The 22,681-nt window shown below is 40.7% G+C and overlaps 1 protein-coding gene across 5 annotated transcripts in view; it reads right to left on the bottom strand.

Moving 5' to 3' along the window:
* Nucleotides 1-22,681, bottom strand: part of LOC105480151 (insulin like growth factor 2 mRNA binding protein 2) — a 193,018-nt gene that overhangs the window by 30,543 nt on the left and 139,794 nt on the right. For all 5 annotated transcript variants that reach the window (XM_071091408.1, XM_071091407.1, XM_011738660.2 and 2 more), the window contains exons 5-9: nt 19,569-19,632; nt 16,614-16,886; nt 14,289-14,423; nt 2,186-2,308; nt 1,681-1,816 (exon numbers count right to left, since the gene is read on the bottom strand). In XM_071091408.1, the coding sequence (XP_070947509.1) occupies nt 1,681-1,816; nt 2,186-2,308; nt 14,289-14,423; nt 16,614-16,886; nt 19,569-19,632 (731 nt within the window). The remainder of the gene's footprint in view (nt 1-1,680; nt 1,817-2,185; nt 2,309-14,288; nt 14,424-16,613; nt 16,887-19,568; nt 19,633-22,681) is intronic.

The following is a 22,681-nucleotide window of genomic DNA, read 5'->3' on the forward strand; positions in this document are numbered from 1 at the left end:
GGTCTTCAGAGGCAGAGGAACGTGGTCACCCATTCCCTGAACATGAAGCAATTTCCTAACATTTTCTATTTTCTTATTTTTGGCTACATTCACTCTGTAACTTGCCTTTTTTTTTAAGAACGTTTGGAATAGCAGGGCTCATATCCTTCGTCTTTACCTCATTTTGTCTATAAGATGTGGTAATTTTGTTATTCACCTACCAGTGCATGACTTTGGCACAGACATGAATGAACCTAAGTGGTAAGCTCAGGTGAAGATGTATGAATCACTCAGACCCTTCTGTAGCTTTTCCAGGTGTTCACAGAAAGAGATGTTTATCATAAGATGTCAAGAACCCACAGGAAGAAGATGAGATTGTCAGATGATACTTCCACAAATATATCCAAACATGGGGAGAAGACCACACTGCAGTCTCCTGCTCTAGCTCTTCTCATCACGCCCCATAATTATCACGTGATGTGGGCTGCTAAGGTGGGGGTTGGGGTGAGATGGGGACAGATTCTGGGCTGCAGTAGAGGGTACAGCAGAAAGTGCTGCAGTGAGGGACTTGGGCTTAACCTATAGAGTGCTTTGTCCACATTTATTTCTCTAGGAAATATTATCAGGTCTGAGATTTGCTTCAAGGTCATCCAACAGGTATGAACAGTGGATGTGGATGAGGATTCAGAGGAAACAAAACAGACGGTGAGTTGATAACTGCAAAAGGTGGATTATGGGTATATGAGGGCTTATTGCAGCATCCTTTTCACTTCTGTATATGTCCGAAAAATCTAATTAAAAAGTGAAAAAATTTACTCCTCTGAGCTGAGCTGGACTTTTGCTGATGGCCAAATATTTTAAAGGATTTTTTTTTTTTGAATGCCAGATCGGCGTCTCCCCATTAAGAATAAAAATTAGGTAGCAATCACAGGAAGGACAAACCTAATTGAGTCTGCTACAAATACACAGTAAAGGCTCAAGTGGTTGACAACATTTATCAGACAATCTAAAAGTACGGATCAGCAAGCAAGGGAGGAAAATCAGAAGAACTTTAAAGCATGCGTTTTTAAAATTTAAAAAGGAACAGGACAATATTACATAAGGTTCAGAAGGCTACATACATGGAAAAAAATCCCACTTTTCTAACATGCCAGCTATTTTCATTTTTGTATGTAGCCTTCCAGTCATTCTGATCCATGTTATTTTACATAATTGTAACTTTAGTTACATACATTTATATCTTGCTTTTCTTATTTATTTATTTAGAGATGGGGTCTCACTCTGTTGCCCAGGCTGGAGTCCAGAGACGTAATGCCCACTCACTGCAGCCTCAACCCCCAAGATTCAAGTGCTCCTCCTGCCTCAGCCTCTTGAGTAGCTGGGACTACAGATGCATGCCACCACACAGAGTCATTCTTGCTTTTCCTAATGAACATTACAGCATAAGCTTTTCCTTATGTCAGTTTTCAAAGTTATAATTTTAATGTCTTCACATGATGTTGTCCCCTGCACTTATCATAATTTATTAGTTGGTTTCCTGATGATTTTAATGCCTTTATCCTAGGAAGTCAGGAAAAATTCTGCATACCTATCCTAAGGCACTTCCTGATTAGCTGAATGACAATTATTCTTAAGAGAGCCTTGAGCACTACCTGAAAACACATGTGAAAACCAGCAGAGAAGAAAGCATTAGGGACTTACATTAACAGCCAGCATATCATTTTCAAAGGCCTCACGCAGCTTCTTCATAATCTCTATCTCAGCACTGGCACAGGCCTCAACTGTGCCCTTCACAGTGATGGTTCTTTCCGGGTTGTATATGCTCAAATCCTGCAAACTGACCCGTAAGAAGAAAAGACAAATTTTGTTTTCAACAGGAAAAATAAAATGCCAAAAAAAAAAAAAAAAAGGAAAATCACAAACAAGTTTTGGCGAAGAGGGAGAAGACTCAATTCTCTCACAACACACTGTGGTGTAGAACCCCTGCCGTCCTATTTCAAATCTTACTCGTGATTAGATAACATCCATAGTGAAAAATGTCTACCTGGTAAGTATTTACGTATTTTTTAAAAAAAATGATGATGGAGATAATTGTATCACTTATGATTATATTCCCATTTTGGGAAAAGTAGATGAATGAACTGGACCTATCAAAATGCTCAGGTGTTCCATTATTGGGCATGATTAATCTGAATAAGTGGCTTACGGTGAGATTGTTATCTTGGTCCCTGTTTCATGTTCAATTTTCTTCAAATTTCTGCCTTCTTTTCCAATCAGTCTTCCAACCAAGCCATTGTGGGCCAAGATTTTCAGAGGAATCTCTTCGGCTCTAAAAGAGACAAGCAACAAGTGAACACTTTAAGATAGGTATAATGGTTGCCTCCCAAAAACCATTACCTTGCTTTTTTCTTACAAATGGAAGACATTTGTTCAGGTACCAAGTGACGATGGGATTTAGGAGAGGTCAGGTCCCTTACCGACCCCAGTTCATGAATTTTGATTAACATAAGCCAAACCATGGTAATTCTACTCCCTTGTAGTAACTGGTTGGAAGTGGATCCATGAGGCTGATCTGGCCAATGAGGGTATTACAAGAACTCTATTGGGTGAAGAATGTTCTCCTTGCTCTTAAAAAAAGGTACAAGGGAGAGTGACGTTAGCGAGATGACAGACAAGGAAGCCACAGGTCTCTTTCCCCCTCACAGACACCTCAAATTAACAAGAGATAGACCAGAATGCTTCTGTGAGGGCTCTAAAGATCAGCTGAGAAGCTATAATATGAAGTCCACTGTAAACTAAGAAGGCATTCCAGGCTGGGCACTGTGGCTCACGCCTGTAATTCCAGCACTTTGGGAGGCCAAGGTGGGCAATTGCCTAAGCGCCAGAGTTCGAGACCAGCCTTGGCAACATAGTGAAACACCGTCCCTACTAAAAATACAAAATTAGCCAGGCATAGTGGTGCATGCCTGTAGTCCTAGCTCCTGGGGAGGCTGAGGTAGGACTGCTTGAGTCAGGGAGGCCAAAGCTACTGTGAACCATGATCACACACCTCTGCATCCAGCCTGGGCTACAGAGCAAGACCCTGTCTAAAAACAACAACAACAACAACAACTACACACACACACACACACACACACACACACACACCCCCATATATAGATATAGATATAGATATAGATAACGTCTTCACATGATGTTGTCCAGTGTACTTATCATAATTTACTAGTTGGTTTCCTGAATATATATATATATATATATATATGTATATGTGTGTGTGTGTATATATATATACATTTCCAGCAAAAAAGGTAAGAACATTCACAGTGTTTTCAAGGCCCCACCCCCTACATGGCATACTGAAGAGCAAAGGGGAGGAAACCCTAAAGGCTGGGCTCCTCCTTTGGGATAGAAACAAAGACTGGATTATGCATACAACATTTTGGCTTGTCTGGAAGGTGCCAGAAAAACTGGTTTTTGTGTCACTGACTCAGAGCACTGACAGGATCAGCATCAGAGTTCAGAAGCTGCTGAAAGCAGAGGCAAGCAGCATTCAAGAAATGCAGTTCTACAGTCAGACACCAGAGGGATCAAGAGATTAGAACAGTTTTGAGAGGTCCTAGAACCTCTAGCTAGGCTGATTTCAGGTATTCCACTGCCCAAAGCCAGCACACAGAGACCCTGAGAGGTGGTTGTTTTTTCAAACGCCCAAATCCCAACAAAAAAATTTACTAGGCATACAAAGAAACAGAGGAACATGACCCAATCAAGGGACCAAAATAAAACTCCCAAAAACTGACTCTAAAGAATACAGATCTACATGCTCCCTGACCAATAATTAAAAATAACTGTAAAGATGCTCAATGAGTATTTTTAGTAAGGACTAAAAATAGTCCCTACTATGTTGCCGAGGCTGATCTCGAACTCTGGGGCTTAGGCAATTGCCCACTTTGGCCTCCCAAAGTGCCGGAATTACAGGCGTGAACCACGGCCCCAGCCTGGAATTCCTTCTTAGTTTACAGTGGACTTCATATTATAGCTTCTCAGCTGACTTTAGAGTCCTCACAGAAGCATTCTGGTCTATCTCTTGTTAATTTGAGGTGTCTGTGAGGGGGAAAGAGACCTGTGGCTTCCTCGTCTGTCATCTCGCTAACGTCACTCTCCCTTGTACCTTTTTTTAAGAGCAAGGAGAACATTCTTCACCCAATAGAGTTCTTGTACTGAGCTAAACAAGAACACAGATAGACAACTAAATAAAGTTGGACAAATTATGCATGAACAAAATGAGAGTATCAACAAAGAGACAGAAACTATAAAAAAGAACCTAACAAATTCTGGAGCTGAAAAATACAACTGAACAGAAAAATTTGTTAGAGGAGTTCAACAACAGACTCGACCAGGCAGAGGAAAGGACCAGCAAATTTGAATACAGGTCATTTGAAGTCTTCAAGTCAGAGGATTAAAATAAATAAATACAGTGAAGAGAGACTAGGGACCTGTGAGACTTGCCAAGCAGATCAATATAAGCATAATGGGCCTCCCAGAGACATGCCAAGTAGATCCACATAAGCATAATGGGAATCCCAGAAAGAAAAAAGGGAACAAAGGGGCAGAGACCTTATTTGAAGAATAGCTGAAAAATTCCCAAATATGAAGAATGAAATGTACATACAAATCAAAAATTTTAAAGAACTCCAACTGGGACAAATCCACAGAAAACCACACTGACACACATTATAATCAAACCGCCTAAAGTCAAAGAGAGAGTACCTTCAAAGTGGCAAGAGAAAAGCAATTGTGACATACAAAGGAGCTTCCATAACACTATCTGCAGATTTCTTAGCAGAAACTTTGCAGGCCAGAAGGGAGTGGGATGATATATTTGAAGTGCTGAAAGAAACTGCCATCCAAGGATACCATGTGTGGTAAAACTGTCCTTCAAACATAAAGGAGAAATTAGGATTCCCAGATAAAAACTGAGGGACTTTATTACCACTTGACATGCTCTACAAAAAATGCTAAATTCTCTAATTTTCCTTGTGCTGTTGATTTCTGGTTTCATTCCATTGTGATCAGAAAAGATACTTTGTATGATTTCAATCTTCTTGAATTTGTTAAGATTTGTTTTGTATGTTATCTCTCCTAGAGAGTTCCACGTGCACTTGAGAAGAACATATATTCTGCCGTTGTTGGGTGGAATGTTCTCGTATGTCTGTTGGTCTATAGTGTTGTTCCAATTCTATTTCCTTATTGTTCTTCTATCTGGTAGTTTTATCCATTATTGAAAGTGAGGCACTTAAGTTTCCTACTGATATCATGTTGCTAATTATTTCTCCCTTCAGTTCTTTCAAAGTTGACTTCATATATTTAGGAACTCTAAGGTTTGCTGTGTACATATTTATAATTGTTATATCTCCTTAGTGAATTGTTCCTTCAATATTATATAATGTCCCTCTTTGTCTCTTGTAACAGTTTTGTTTTTAGTCTATTCATCTGATATTAGTATAGTTACTCCTCCCTTGTGCTTACCATTTGCATGGAGTATCTTTTTCCATCTTTTTACTTTCAGCCTATATGTGTCTTTATATCTAAAATGAGTCTCCTGTAGACCGCATACAGTTAGATCCTATTTTTAATCCATTTAGCCAAGAATGTGGAGTTTAATTCATTTGCACTTAAAGTAATTACAGATAGGGAAGGATTTACTTTTGTCATTTTCTTCATTGTATTCTGTATGTCTTGTAGTTTTGTCCCTTCTTTCCTTTCTTCCTGTCTTCCTTTATGTTTTGTTGATTTTTTATAGTGATGTGCTTTGATTTTCTTTTGTGTGTGTTCTTACAGATTTTTTCTTTGTGGATACTATTGCAATTACGTAAAACATCTTAAAGTCATAGCATCCTATTTTAAACTGATAACAACTTCACTTCAATTGCATACAAAAACTCTACTTTCACCCCATCCCCAAATACCACAAATTATATCTTCATATGTTTTTATACTCATTAACAAAGATTTATATTAAAAAAAAGTTTTTTCATTTAAATTCTATGCACCAAAATTACTACAGTACAGGTTACTATATTTGTTAATATTCACCCTTACCAGATAACCATATATTTTCATATGGCTTTGTGTTGCTGTCTATCATTCTTTTATTTTATGTTTTATTTTATTGTTTTTTCTTTTTCTTTTTCTTTTTTTTTTCTTTGAGATGGAGTTTCACTCTTTTTGCCCAGGCTGGAGTGCCATGGCATGATCTCGGCTCACTGTAACCTCCACCTCCCGGGCTAAAGTGATTCTCCTGCCTCAGCCTCCTGAGTAGCTAGGATTACAGGTGTGTGCCACCACACCCAGTTAATTTTGTATTTTTAGTAGAGATGGGGTTTCATCATGTTGGCCAGGCTGGTCTCGAACTCCTGACCTTGTGATCTGCCCACCTCGGCCTCCCAAAGTGTTGGGATTTACAGGCATGAGACCTGGCCCCATCCTTTTATTTCTTTTTTTTTTTTTTTTTTTTTTTTTGAGACGGAGTCTCGGTCTGTCGCCCAGGCTGGAGTGCAGTGGCCGGATCTCAGCTCACTGCAAGCTCCGCCTCCCGGGTTCACGCCATTCTCCTGCCTCAGCCTCCCGAGTAGCTGGGACTACAGGCGCCCGCCGCCTCGCCCGGCTAGTTTTTTTTTTTGTATTTTTTAGTAGAGACGGGGTTTCATTGGGTTAGCCAGGATGGTCTCGATCTCCTGACCTCGTGATCCGCCCGTCTCGGCCTCCCAAAGTGCTGGGATTACAGGCTTGAGCCACCGCGCCCGGCCCATCCTTTTATTTCAACTTGAAAAGAACCAAGCCCAAAACCAGCATAAAAATGGCAATAATAAAAATCAGAGCAGAGATAAACAAATACAACCAACAAAACTAAGAGTTGGTTATTTGAAAAGATCAACCAAACTGACAAATCCTTAGCGAGATTAAGGGAAAAAAGAGAACATTCAATAACTAAAATCAGAAATGAAAGAGGGAACACTACTACCAATACTACAGAGAGAAAAAGGATTATAAGAGAATAGTATGAAGAATTGTATGCCTATAAATTTGATAACCTAGAAGAAATGGATCAATTCCTAGAGGAAACACACAACCTACCAAGATTGAATCATGAAGAAATGGAAAGTCTGATCAGATCAATAATGAGAGATAGAATCAGTAATCAACAACCTCCCAACACAGAAAAGCCCAGGACCAGATGGCTTCATCGGAGAATGCTACCAAACATTTAAAGAAGAATTATCGCCAATCCTCCTGAAACTCTTCCAAAGAAAATGAAGAGGAGGGAACAGTTCCAAGCTCATTCCATGAGGCCAGCTTTACCCTGATTCCAAAGCCAGACAAAGACAACCCAAAAAAAGAAAACTTCAGACCATTATCTCCGATGAATACGGATGCAAAAATCCTCAACAAAATACTAGCAAATCAAATTCAGCATATGAAAAGGATTATATGCCACGATCAAGTGGGATTTGTTCCTGGAATGGAAGGTTTGTTCAGCATACAAGAATCAATTAATGGAGAGCTGGGCGCAGTGGCTTATGCCTATAATCCCATCACTTTGGGAGGCTAAGGAAGGAGGATCACTTGAGGCCAGGGGTTCAAGACCAGCCTGGGAAACGTAGTGAGACCCCATTTCTACAAATATTTTTTAAAAAATCAATCAATATAATAAATCACATTAACAGAATGAAGGGGGGAAAAAACACACGATCATGTCATTAGAAAAAGCATTTGACAAACTTAACAGCCTTTTATGATAAAAACACCCAACAAAATTAGGAATAAAAGGAAATTACCTCAACATAAGAGCATTTATGAAAAGGCCACAACTAACATCACACTCAGTGATGAAAGACTGAAAGCAAAGCTTTTCCTCTAAGACCAGGAACAAGGCAAGGATGCCCACTCCTGTCCATTTCTATTCCACATAGTACCGGAAGTCCTAGCCAGAGCAATTAGGTACAAAAAAGAAATAAAAGGCATTCAAATTGGAAAGAAAGACATAAAATGATCTCTATTCACAGATGACATGATTTTATATGTAGAAAGCCTTAAAGACTCTACAAAAAAAAAAAAAAAAAAGAATAAACAAATTCAGCAAAATTGCAGGATACAAAAATCAATCAACATGCAAAAATCATTTACATTTCTATACACAACAATGAACAATCTGAAAAGGAAGTTAAGAAAACACTACCACTTACAATAGCATCAAAAAGTATAGAATACTTAAGAATAAAACTAACCAAGGAGGTAAAAGACTTGTACACTGCAAACCACAAAAGGTTACTGAAAGAAATTTGAAGGCACGAATAAATGGAAAGACATCCTGTATTCATGGATTGGAATATTTAATATTGTGAAGACGTTCATACTACCAAAAGTGATCTACAGATTCAATATGAGCTCTATCAAAATCACAGCGGGCATTGTTTGCAGAAATAGAAAAATTCATATGGAATCTCAAAGGACCATGAATAGCCAAAACGATTTCAAAAACTAAGAAAGTTGAAGGGCTCAGACTTCCCGCTTTCAAAATATATTACAAAGTTACATAATCAAAACAGCATAGTACTGGCATAAAAACAGATAAACAGACGAATAAAATAGAATAGAAAGCCCAGAAATAAATCCTTACGTATAGTCTCCAATGATTTTTGATAAGGTGCTGAGACTACTAGTTAGGGAAAGAGCAGACTATTCACCAGATGGTGCTGGGGAAACTGGACGTACACATTCTTCATTGAAGAATGAAGTTGAACCATTATTTTACACCATAAACAAAAATTAACTCAAAATATGTTAAGGACCTAAACATACGACCTAAAACTATCAAACTCCTAAGAGAAAACACGGGAAAGCTTTACGATATTGGACATGGTAAAGACTTCTTGGTTTCACCATGATACCAAAAGCATAGGCAACAAAAGCGAAATTAGACCAGTGGGAGTACATCAAACTTAAAAACTTTTGTGCATCAAAGGATATAATCAACAGAGTGAAAGGTCAACCCATGGGGTGGGAGAAATATTCACCAATCATTTATTTGATAAGGGGTTTGCTATGGTTTCAAATTCCCCTCAAAACTCATGTTGAAATTTAATTGCCACTGTAACAGTGTTGAAAGATAGGACTTTTAGGAGGTGATTAGGTCATGAGTACCTTCATGAATGGATTAATGCAGTTATCACAGAGTGAATTCGTGGGCTGAGGGTGAGTTTGGACCTATTTCATCTCTCTGTCTCTTGCACTTGCTTCTGCCTCAGGCTTTCCACCATAGGATAACCCTCACCAGATGCTGACACCACGCTCTTGGATTTCCCAGAACCATGAGCCAAATAAACTTTTGTTCTTTATAAATTATCCAGGCTTGAGTATTCTGTTATAGCAGCACCAAATGGACTAATATATAGTTAATGATCAAGAATAAATAAAGGACTGCTACAACTCCTATAACAAAAGAATCAAATACCTCAATTAGAGAATGAACAAAGGGGCCGGGCGCGGTGGCTCAAGCCTGTAATCCCAGCACTTTGGGAGGCTGAGACGGGCGGATCACGAGGTCGGGAGATCGAGACCATCCTGGCTAACATGGTGAAACCCCGTCTCTACTAAAAAATACAGAAAACTAGCCGGGCGAGGTGGCGGCGCCTGTAGTCCCAGCCACTCGGGAGGCTGAGGCAGGAGAATGGCGGGAACCCGGGAGGCGGAGCTTGCAGTGAGCTGAGATCCGGCCACTGCACTCCAGCCTGGGCGACAGAGCGAGACTCCGTCTCAAAAAAAAAAAAAAAAAAAAAAGAGAATGAACAAAGGATTTGAATAGACATTTCTCTAAAGATGATATACAAATGGTCAATAAATAAATAAAAAGATGCTCAATATCACCAATCATTAATCATCAGAGAAACACAAATCAAGACCACAACGAGCTGTCTGTCACCTGGTACCTATTAAGATAGCTGTTATTGAAATAACAGAAAATAATAGGTGTTGGGGAGAACATGGAGAAACTGAAACCCCTGTCTACTATTGGTGGGGCTGGAAAATGGAGCAACTGCTTTGAGAAAAAGTATGAAGCCTCCCCCAAAAAATTAAGAGCAGAACTACCATATGACCCAGCAATCTCACTTCTTGGCACATATCCACAAGAATTGAAAAGAGGGTCTTGAAGAGATATTTGAAAACCCATGTTCATAGCAGCATTATTCATAATAGCCAAGAAGCAGAAGAGCTCAAAATGTCCATCACCAGATGAACAGATAAACAAAATGTGGTATATACATATACTGGAATGTCATTTGGCCATAAAAAGGAAGGAAAACTTGTTACATGCTATAACATGGATGAACCTTGAGGACACTATGCTAAGTAAAATAAGCCAGTTACAAAAGAATAATAGTATATGATTCTACCTATATGAGGTATCTAGAGTAGTCCAATTCACAGAGAAGTGGTGATTACCAGAGGCTGACGGGAGAGGGGAAAAAAGAGTTGTTTAATAGGCACAGAGTTCCAGATTTACAAGATGAGAAGGTTCTGGAGATCTGTTTCACAGCTATGTGAATATACTTAAGACTACCAAAAAGCACACTTAAAAATGATTAAGATAGTCATTTTTTTTTTTCTGAGATGGAGTCTCGCTCTGTCACCCAGGCTGGAATGCAGAAGTTCACTCTCGGCTCCCTGCAACCTCCGGCTCCTGGGTTCCAGCGGTTCTCATGCCTCAGCCTCCCAAGTAGCTGGGACTACAGGCATTCGCCCCCACACCTGGCTGATTTTTGTATTTTTAGTAGAGATGAGGTTTCACTATGTTAGCCAGACTGGTCTCGAACTCCTGACCTCAAGTGATTCACCTGTCTCGGCCTCCCAAAGTGCTGGGATTATAGGTGTGAGCCACCATGCCTGGCCAAGATGGTAAATTTTATGTTATGGTTGTTTAACCACAACTTTTAAAGAAGTTTTCTGAAAAAAGGACACAAGGAAGGGATGCCCTCTCCCTCAATTTGTAACTTTTTGTGGGGATGCACATCTGAAATCACTATAGCCATCCTATTATTACCAAGGGAACGTGAGACATGCTGAGGAACATAAAGCAGAAAAATGCCTTGGGTCTTCGGGCCCATGATTCAACTGACCTTGGAGCCGTGTGCCTCAGGACTTCTTGTTATGTGACATGGCATCCTTTTCTTATTGGTTACACCACTTGTATTTTCCGTTGCTTGAGACCAAAAGCATCTAACTGATTGCATTACTACTGCCTCAAAATAAAGGGGGTGCTTGAAGAAGCTCCATTAGAAAGTAACTTTCAGAGGGCGGGCACTTTTGTCAGCTTTGTTCACTGCTGAGTTCCTGGCACATAAAATAGTGCCTGGCACATAGTGAGTGCTCAATAAATATTTGGTAAACGAACAAAAAGAAAGTTTAGGATCTCTGTTCTCCTACATCTTCTACCTCTTATTCAGTTCCTTCAGGGCTCTGTCACCTACACAGGGAGGCCTTCTCTGAAACCCCCAAACCCTTGTCCCCCTAAAACCCTCATTAGAACCTCCAGTTACATGTCATCATTGGATACTACATTTTTCCACTGTAGCATTTCTTTTTTTTCTTTTCTTTTCTTTTTTTGAGATGGAGTCTCGCTCTGTCACCCAGGCTGGAGTGTAGTGGCACGATCTCGGCTCACTGCAACCTCCACCTCCCAGGTTCAAGTGATTCCCCTGCCTCAGCTTCCCAAGTAGCTGGGACTTCAGGCATGCACCACCACACCCAGCTAATTTTTGTACTTTCAGTAGAGACAGGATTTCACTATATGTTGGCCAGGCTGGTCTCGAACTCCTGGCCTCAAGTGATGCGCCTGCTTCGGTGTCCCAAAGTGCTGGGATTATAGGTGTGAGCCACCGCGCCCGGCCTCACTGTAGCATTTCTTATAGCTGCACTTAATTATTTACTGGCATAATTACTCATTATTTGTTTAATGACTCTCTCTCCCACTGGACTGCTCCATCAAAGCAGGAACCAACGGGTGAAAAAATGGTATGTGGGGAAGGCAAAAAAAGCAGGAACCAAGTCCTGCTCATGGTTGTAGCCTCAGCCTCCAGCAGTGATTAGCACAGCGCAGGCACTTAAAAATTTTTTTTTCTAAGATATTCAAACTCTATCTTGGCTCTACATGAAAACATAAAAATCCAAGTTGTAAATTAGTCTTTTTGACTAATTTAGAATTTTATTAAGTTGTTTGCACCTAGGTTGAAGAATCAAGGAAGGTGGCTGGGCGTGGTGACTCACGCCTATAATCCCAGCACATTGGGAGGCCAAGGCGGGTGGATCACCTGAGCTCAGGAGTTCGAGACCAGCCTGGGCAACATGGTGAAACTCTGTCTCTACTACAAAAATTAGCTGGGTGTGGTGGCAGGCGCCTGTGATCCCAGCTGCTCAGGACTCTGAGGTAGGAGAATTGCTTGAACCCAGGAAACAGGAGGTTGCAGTGAGCCGAGATTGTCCATTGCATTCCAGCCTGGGTGACAAGAGTGAAACTCCATCTTAAAAAAAAAAAAAAAAAAAAAAAAAAAGAATCCATAAAGGTATTATTTACTAAGTTCCCAGGAACTTGGATGAGAAATGTCTTTTTCAAATTAAGCTGTGGCATTTGGGGGATTTCAAAAGCCCCAGTAGAATAAATATTTCATAATAGAAAGGATAGAGTCTCTTATGAAATCTAAGAATAGATTTGTAATGTTCTTCTTTTAAGGACCATTTTCATCTTCTTGGTTTTGGAACACTCATGTTTGACATTATTTGATTCATCTCTCACTACTTCTCTATAAAACTGCCACTGCTACCCACAAACAGATTTTGCCAAACTGAAAATCTCCTTTTTCTTTTTTTAGGGACAGGGTTGTGCTCTGTCACCCAAGCTGGAGTATGGTGATGCAATCATAGCTCATTGCTCAAATTCTTGGGCTCAAGCAAGGCTGCTGCAGCCTCCTGAGGAGCTGAGACTACAGGTATACGCCACCATACCCAACTAATTTTTTAAATTTTTTGTAGAGATGGAGGTCTCACTATGTTGCCCAGTCTGGTCTCAAACTCCTAGCCTCCAGTGATCTTCCTGCCTTGGCCTCCCAAAGCACTGAGATTACAAGTATGAGTCACTGCACCCAGCCTGAAAGTCTATTTTTATTGTATTATCTATTCCATCACCACTCATTCATTTATAATACAAAGTTAATTTGTTTGGTAAGAACTGTATTTGCCATTCAAACTGGGACAACCCTCACTACACTGTGGAATCCTGTAATTACTTCATAAAATAAGGGGAAAGGGCTGGGCACGGTGGCTCACGCCTGTAATCCCAGTACTTTGGGAGGACGAAGTGGGCAGATCATTTGAGGTCAGGAGCTCAAAACCAGCCTGGTCAACATGGTGAAACCTTGTCTCTACTAAAAATACAAAAATTAGCTGGGCACAGTGACGCACACCTGTAATCCCAGCTACCCGGGAGGCTGAGGCAGGAGAATCACTTGAACCCAGGAGGCGAAGGTTGCAGTGAGACGAGACTGCACTACTGCACTCCAGCCTGGGGCAACAGAGTGAGACTCTGTCTCAAAAAAAAAAAAAAAAAAAAAGGGTAAGTTGGGAGGAAGGAGTGGAAGAAGAATAAAGCAGCCATGTGGAAACTAGTTTCTACTACTTAAGGAAATGTAATGCAATGTTAACAGTGTAAACAGTTTAGAAGCATGGTGGGAGAAACCTTTTCCAGGACAATAAATGATAGCTTTGGTGACAACATACATTCTACACTTGCAGTGTCCAATACGATGGACATTAGCTATATACACAGCTAGTGAACTCTGAGTGAGTAAAAATAAAACACTCAGTTCCTCCACTGTACTAGTCACATTTCAAATACTCAACAGCAACATGTGGCTAGTGGCTGACCTGTTGCACAGGGCAGATATAGTTCTATCATTGCAGAAAGTTCTATTGGACAGCATGAGTCTATGTGTTCCTCCCAATAATTACTATCAATGGGTGATAGAAGCATTAAAATCACCGAGAGAGACACGCAAGTGGAGAGACAGCCATACTGTAAATGCAAAAGATCTACTTCCCACTGCATTCTACTTGAGAATAAATTTCTTAAACATATTCCCTCCCTGCCTCCGTTACTGAGTAACAGATTTGGAGTTTTTAAAAAAAACCTCTTTGGTTAAATGAGGGAGAATCTACTCTTTTTCTCTGTTGAGTGATCTGGGCATTGAATGCAAACTTACAGTTTGGTCTCATCTGCCTCTTTCTGCATGATTTCAAGAATCATGCGGCATGCTTCAGAAGTCCCCTCTGGGGTGGCATGGATGGTGACAGGCTTCTCTGCAGCTCCAGAGTTCTCTTTTCTATGGATGTCTACCCTGTAGGAAAAGAATCAGGAGCCATGATTACAAGGTCATCTGGATAGGGCCCTCGTCCCAAGAAAGCGTCACACCAGCCAATGTACAGCAAGGACACAGACAGACAAGGAGGCGTCATCAGCACGTTTGCAATCAATGCCATTCTCCAAGAAGGAGGCAAGCAGTGCAAGGGGTCTTGTGCCAAATTTTAATTATTTGCAGCTCCATTTAGACGGGAACGGTTCTTACAGGAGTGCTGTAGGACAAAGGCACTAAGCCAACTCAGTAATGAAGCCAGTTTGGTAAATGAAGTATTTTGTGTAGTCTTTCAAATGACTGCAGAAGTGAAGAGTAAAGTGAGAAGGATAATACTGCACATTGGCACAGTGCCGGTCTCTGAACTGATTGCAGCTTTTAAAAGCCATATGTTAATCCAAATCCAAACACCAAATTCAAGCAAGCTTTATATATTTGAGTGTGGATAGAAAACAGAGGCATGCCCTCTCTCTGCCTCTCTAAGTTTTTGGTTTCCTTTCCATTGGCAGCCTGCCATTAAGACTAATGGCTCAAAAGCTTGATGACTTTATCAGACTTCTTTGGGTAGCTGTGGTCCTACCTGTTTTTGTTAACTTTCAAAATTACATACTTGATTATATCCTTTTTACTCTGGCTGTGAGAAAGCCTAGAGCCAAGTCTCTGGTTGACTTCTAAAAAATGGGCACACTTTGAGAGCTAACCCCACTTCTATTTAAACTTGTTACATTTTTTTTCTCAAGCCACCTTAAACGATTTTTGGAACAAAAAGACATAAATAAAAGTCACTTTCACAGTGAACTTGGAGGGAAAGCCAGGGCTGATTTAAAAATAAAAGGAATACCAAACAGTGACCTCCCTCTCTATTTCTTCACTTCTCTCCTAAGATGCAGCACTGCAGACTCATCTATATCAGTGTCTATTATTTGGGGATATATAAGACATTTTGAAGAAAATAGCATTTCTCTTTCAGGTTACAAGACACTCACTGAATGACCTGAATAAAGTGCACTAGCCCATGTAAATAATTACTATGTGTCAGTAATTGGGTGCTTTGCAATTTAAGTACTTTCATATTAATTATTTCACTCAATCTGCCTGATTATGCTAATTGTCATAATAATCCTGGCAAAACAGACAGGAACCCTCTATTTATTTATTTATTTATTTATTTATTTAGAGATGGCGTTTCACTCTGTTGCCCAGGCTGGAGAGCAGTGAGCAGCCATCTTGACTCACTGCAACCTCCACCTCCTGGGTTCAAGCGATTCTCCTGCCTCCGCCTCCCAAGTAGATGGGATTACAGGCATGAGCCACCGCACCTGGCTAATTTTTGTATTTTTAGTAGAGATGGGGTTTCACCATGTTAGCCAAGCTGGTCTCGAACTGCTGACCTCAGATGATCCCCCTGCCTTAGCCTCCCAAAGTGCTGGGATTACAGGGGTGAGCCTCTGTAATACAGAGGGTGCCTGGCCTGAACCCTCTTTTTATAGAAGAAGCAAATGATGCTCAGAGAGGTTAACATCTTTTCCAAGATCATAAAACCATTTAAAGTGCTACAACTTGAACGTGAGTCTTTGTTTTCAAGTCCTAAGCTTGCTTTATTACATCATGCTACAGTCTTAGGAGGATATAAAAATCAGCAACTCCACAAGACATTTGATTCACTCCAACTCTTATAACCAGTTTAGTCTCCTTGAACAGAGAGGAAACTAAACAGAAGGCCAATGTGCTTTATTTCTTGCTTGACGTGGCAGTGACTCACCCACTTCTTTGTGAGACTACCTACGTGGTCACAAAGAATGGCCACCCTCAGGGATCTGACTCAGGGGAAGAGGAAGAGCTATGATGAGTGGGTTCTAGGATCCCGCAGAGCTCTACACCTCTGCTTTTGTAGAAATCGATGCATCCATAAGCATTAGTTCGCTTACAGGAACAGTCCTGGCTGTGAGGTTATCAGTACCCTCTTTATGAACCTTTAGCCTCTCAGCATGAAAGCTTATCACAGCCCCCAGCTTGATGTTAGTCTGTTAGTAGTCCTGTTGAAAGAAGCCACTGTTTCTGACAGCACAGCCCCCCACTGCTGATGTAAGCAGTTGTGACCTAAGAGTGGCTGAGACCCACCAGCACGCAGGGGACCCCTCAGAAGGAAGCAAAGGAAGCCCCAGAGGCACGTACCGGGACTGGGTCTGCTTAGTGATGTTCTTTATGGTCAAGCCCTCCTTTCCGATGATGGCACCAACAAACTGGGTGGGGACCAGGATCCGCAGCGGGAAATCAATCTGTCTGGCCTGAGAAGTGCCCCCAGGGGCGTGGCCTTGCTCCCGGGAAGAGTGGTCCCCACGCTGGGCTCGCTGAGGGGGCGAAGGGGAGCTCACCTCTTCATCCGGGATGTAGGAAATCTTGAAGGAGTAGTTCTCAAACTGATGCCCGCTAAGCTTCTCCATGGCTCTGAAATGCAGCAGGAAGGGGAGCTTCATCAGAAACCAACATCAAGAAAGACCCTCCTGCAAGACTGGTTCATTCACTCCCCATTTAATAGGTACCTATATAGGTGCCATGCCAGGCACTGAACATACACTGATGAGCAAGACAGACACCATCTCCGCTTCCTCAGGGCTTGCGGTTAACAGTTAAACAAGTAATCAGCCTGGTCAGGCTTCATATCCAACATTGCAGCCTGGTTTCTCCACCACTCCAAGGCCATTTCCCCCTTATCAAAAACTCTTATAAATATCAGCATAAAATTATGACTCATTTCTTCTCATTTTAATTATCATACATATTATTGAAAATTCAGAAATATGTAGGTGCAAATAAAATCCTAATCCACTATCTTTACTGTCTTAAATATAAACATATTATTTATAAAAATGGGTTAATACTGTACATACTATTTTCTAATCTTTTAAAAAAATTAATATTCTAAACACTTTTTAATATCACTAAATACCTTTCAGTATAATTTTCTCACACATGACTCAACTGCAGTATCAGTATAATTTTTAATGACTGTTTAACATTCTATTGATTTACCATAGTTTTTGCAACTGATCCTTTATAGTTAGATATCTGTTGTGTCCAACATTTTACAGTTACATACAGTGTCACCATCGACATTTTTGCAACTACAACTTTGCACAGAGGACAAATTCCTAGCAGAATTGTTAAGTATTGCCCAGGGGTCCCCTGGAATGGTTTCAACATTTATGATCCCATAGCAGTTTAGGAGAGAGCATTTGTGTCCTCGAATCTTCAAATGCACAGAGTGCTATTATTTATATTCTTAAAATGACATATGAAGTAGAATATCCTTTTTAGTATATTTTTAGTAGAATTAACCCAATTTTACTAGGTTAATGTTTAGGACTTGTAAATTTATTATGAAAAAGCACCTTTTGAATTTAATAAAAGCAATAAAGTAATATCATGTACAGAGGTCCACCCAAGCAGCAGCTAGATAAGGGCTGTGGACTTCAGCTGTTGGTATATCTCCACTTACAAATGTGTACAAGGTAAAGTTAACACTAAATGAACTATTACCTTTTTTTTTTTTTTGAGACAGAGTTTCACCCTTGTTGACCAGGCTGGAGTGCAATGGCGCAATCTCGGCTCACTGCAACCTCCGCCCCCCAAGTTCAAGCAATTCTCCTGCCTCAGCCTCCCGAGTAGCTGGGATTACAGGCATGTGCCACCACACCCGGCAAATTTTGTATTTTTAGTAGAGACGGGGTTTCTCCATGTTGGTCAGGCTGGTCTTGAACTCCCGACCTCAGGTGATCCGCCCATCTCAGCCTCCCAAAAGGCTGAGATCACAGACATGAGGCACTATGCCTGGCCTGAATTATTACCTTTTTCAATGCAAAATTAACATTTTGAAAACTAGCAGTATGAAAATGGATTAAATATCTTTGTATGTTGAAAAAGAACACTATAATCCTGGGATGTATAGCGAAGGTTACGCCACATCCATAAAGCAAGACCAAATGTGACCATAATTCTAGTTATAATAACCTGACAGGCACTTTAAGGACCTCCTACAAAAAAGGAACTTGTTTTTGTTGTTCTTTTAGAGATAGTGGTCTTACAAATATTTTGCCCACGCTGGTCTCAAACTCCTGGTTTCAAGTAATCCTCACCCTCCCAAGCAGCTGGGATTATAAGCATGTGCCACCACATCTGGCTGCTGCTGCTGAGAGGCAGCGTCTCGCTCTGTTGCCCAGGCTGGACGGTAGTGGTGCAATCACAGCTTACTGCATCCTTACCATCCTGGGCTCAAGTGAGCCTCCTGCCTCAGCCTCCCAAGTAGCTGGGACTATAGGTGTAAGCCACCATTCCCAGCTAATTTTTAAAATTGTTTTTGCAGAGACCAGGTCTCCCTATGTTGTCCAGGTTGGTCTCAAACTCTTGGGCTCAAGCAATCCTCCGGCCTTGCCCAAAATGCTGGGATTACAGGCATGAGCCACCAAGCCTGGCGTCATCGTATTTTAAGAGACTTGATCTCATGTCCATTAATAGCTAAGCTCAAAATTAACCATCCCTGAAGTAATGAATGGGCACTGGAAAGAGGATGGGGATTGGAGAAAAGAACTCAAACCAGGTGCTACTGATTAACCACTCTCAAGACAATTCTCTCAGCTGCTGCTGTCACTGAGGTGGATTCCCTCTTAATGTTATACACACAAGATTAATGTTTTGGTATAGGCTTGTGTTGGTTCCTCATGGTGCATGGAGGAAACTCTAGGTAAAAGTGGTCCCAAGTGTTTGGCAAAGCAGAGTCTAGGGGACACAGTGTCACAGATATGGTGCCCTCTATTCCTGATCATGTCAAGACACAGCTCCCATCTTGGTTTTGATGCCAAGGCTCAACATTTTTCAAGTCTCTACGCAGTCCACAAATATCCTGGTGCGAATGTCCTTGAGCTCCACTGACATGTGAAAGATGGCAGGAACACCCTGGAGCCCTACCAACATGTCAAAGGTGGCTCAGATGGCCATGGATACATCAAAGGTAGCAGATATCCAGCTCACAGATCTGCATCTTTTTAGAAAACATTTAAAAACACAGAACTCAATGGAATTCAAAGATGAAAACAAATAAATTTAAACAGAAATAAGCCCAAATCTGCTTACATTTTTGCTTCTTCCCTTGTTGCATACGTGACGTTGACAACGGCGGTTTCTGTGTCTGTGTTGACTAGGGAAAAAGCAAAAACTACACTGTCATAGGAAAAAGCACTGTCACCCTCTGGCTTAATGTAAACAGACAAACTTTAGAGAAAAACACATAAAAACCCTCATCACACTGGCTCCATAGTTATCTGAATGTCTGTGTTTATTCACCTGAGTTCATAGTAATTTGTAATCAATTGTACATAACACATTCGTGATTAATCGTATAAACAACTCAGAACCATATTTTCCACATATTGTAGAAACACTTTTATACGAATATTTTGTATCAGTACATTTTCTTTGTATCTTTTATTTCTAATGTCTATATAAAATTGCAGTGAGTCAAATGTACTGCCTAACCACTCCCCAATTGTTGGCAAGTAGGCTGTTCCCACTATTTGCTATTCTAAATAGTGTTGCTAAAAATCACCTTTGTTGCAAACATTACTGGATTGTGTGTTCTTCTGAATTACTTCTTTAGGCTAAAATCACAGAAGAAAAGTAATGCAGTAAAAGAACACGATGATTTTTTTTTTTTTGAGACAGAGTCCTGCTCTGTCACCCAGGCTGGAGTGTAGTGGCACGAACGAGGCTCATTGCAAGCGCCAAGCTCCGCCTCCCGGGTTCACACCAGTCTCCTGTCTCAGCCTCCCAAGTAACTGGGACTACAGGTGCCTGCCACAATGCCCGACTAATTTTTGTATTTTTAGTAGCGACGGGGTTTCGTCATGTTAGCCAGGATGGTCTCGATCTCCTGACCTCGTGATCCGCCTGCCTTGGCCTCCCAAAGTGCTGGGATTACAGGCGTGAGCCACTGCGCCCAGCCGCCACGATGCTTTTTAATGCGTATTTTCAGACTGGTCTCCTAGAAGTTTGTATCAATTTATTGCATCACTATCAAAGTATGAGTTTTAATTATAATTTGCATTAACTCTTAAATAATTGGATATACATATAAAACAATAAGAAAATGTTTTAATTTAAATTATTCATTCATTGACAAGGTTGAACCATCACTATTTTTGTTTCCCTTTGACTGAACTTTTTGACTGTGTGAATTAAATCTAATAAATGAAACCGACAATTCTTTTTTTCTTTTTTTTTCTTTTTTTCTTGGACTTCGTTCTTTTTTTTTTTTTTTTTTTTACTTTTGTTTTGTTTTGTTTATTTATTTATTATTATTATACTTTAAGTTCTAGGGTACATGTGCATAACGTGCAGGTTTGTTACATATGTATACTTGTGCCATGTTGGTGTGCTGCACCCATCAACTCGTCAGCACCCATCAACTCGTCATTTACATCAGGTATAACTCCCAATGCAATCCCTCCCCCCTCCCCCTCCCCCCTCCCCATGATAGGCCCCGGTGTGTGATGTTCCCCTTCCCGAGTCCAAGTGATCTCATTTAAAACCGACAATTCTAATTTCCTTGGCTAAAAGGGAAAAGTATAAACTCTATGATTGGCCAATAAGGGATTACTCTTGTGAACTGTCTTATCATAGATCATAATTTCTTGCTTCTTCTTCTATAGTTAGAAATTAAAAATAAATTCAAATGCCAGAGAAAACTTTCTCAATCCAAGCCAGTAAACTTAAACACCAAAAATATGTGTTTCCCAAAACAAACATAGGTGACTAGATCAATTCTTCCCTTTAAGACATTTAAGCTGTTGGGAGTTTGGAGTTAACAACAACATAAAGTTAATAAGAATTCAAGAAAATTATGATAAAGCTGCTGTCCAAAGTAATAATCAAACTGTATAATCTACGATTCTTTACCCTGGACCCATGCTTGAGCTTCAAGAATTCGATAAACCCCTCCAAAATGATTCAAACTTGTGGAAATGTGAATTTTTCTGGTTATTTTATAAGATTTGCAAAGGGACCTGAGACTCCAAAAAACTTAAGGACTACTGTTAAAAATACTGTTTGTTAAATAACTTTAAAGTAGTTGCAGCCTTTATGGGTTGCAGGGAGCTGTATGTAATGCTCAGAAAGAGCTGCCACTGAGAATGACATGAATAAACCCGAGCCCAGCCCTGGCCTTTGCCTGGAGTGTCCATAGCACACTTTAATTAACACTTAACCCAGAAAAGTCCTCACAGTGCAAAACAGGGGAGATGCAGCCCATAACTGTCCTCTCTCAGTGCTGACACAGAGAATGCTACAAAGGTTTCATATTTGCTGCTTTCTAGTGCTACAGATGAGACTGTAGACTCCCAGAAAGGGCTGGGTTTGAACCTCCTGAATAAAGCTATCCATTAGCATTCTCAGATTCTGTGGTCACTTCTTAGTCATATTCTCTGTTCTTCAAAGATGTTAGTCTTCAGGAAATCAGGCAGTTCTTTCATTCTGTGACGAGCTAAGCTCCATTCAAATAATTTATTTCACTGGACATGAAAGTTCTATAAAGTTGCCTAAAACTCTACTAAAAATATTTTCCTGCTGAATCAGGAATCACTCATGTAACAGGACAAAACAATAGCCCAACAGTTCTATCCTGTTGTTGTTCGGCAGCTGGAAACTGGGGGTTCTCTAGGGCACAGCTGCCCTGGGAGCTGTAAACTGCCCCAGGGACCTGGAATATATTTTTCTTGTGTAGCATTGTCCTAAGTTTATAATATAATATTAATTAGTAACTTTTACAGGTTCATATCTGCAAGGCCATATTGCCTACAACATCCAATCACTACAATGTCTTCTTTTCTGCCGGGCATGGTGGCTCACGCCTGTGATCCCAGCACTCTGGGAGGCCGAGGTGGGTGGCTCAGTTGAAGCCAGGAGCTTGACGCCAGCCTGGCCAACATGGTGAAACCCCGCCTCTACTAAAAATACAAAAATTAGCCAGTCATGGTGGCACTCACCTATAATCCCAGCTACTAGGGAGGTTGAGGCACGAGAATCGCTTGAACCCGGGAGGCGGAGGTTGCAGGGAGTGGAGATCGTGCTCCTGTGCTCCAGCCTGGGCAACAGAGTGAGACTCCGTCTCAAAAAAAAAGAGAGTCTTCTTTCCATGTTGAAGGAAATAAGAACTAAGAAATAGAATCCTTGTAATCATGTCTTCTTTCTGA

Source organism: Macaca nemestrina, chromosome 2 (genome assembly GCF_043159975.1).
Source record: "Macaca nemestrina isolate mMacNem1 chromosome 2, mMacNem.hap1, whole genome shotgun sequence".
In the NCBI taxonomy this organism is placed as follows: domain Eukaryota; kingdom Metazoa; phylum Chordata; class Mammalia; order Primates; family Cercopithecidae; genus Macaca; species Macaca nemestrina.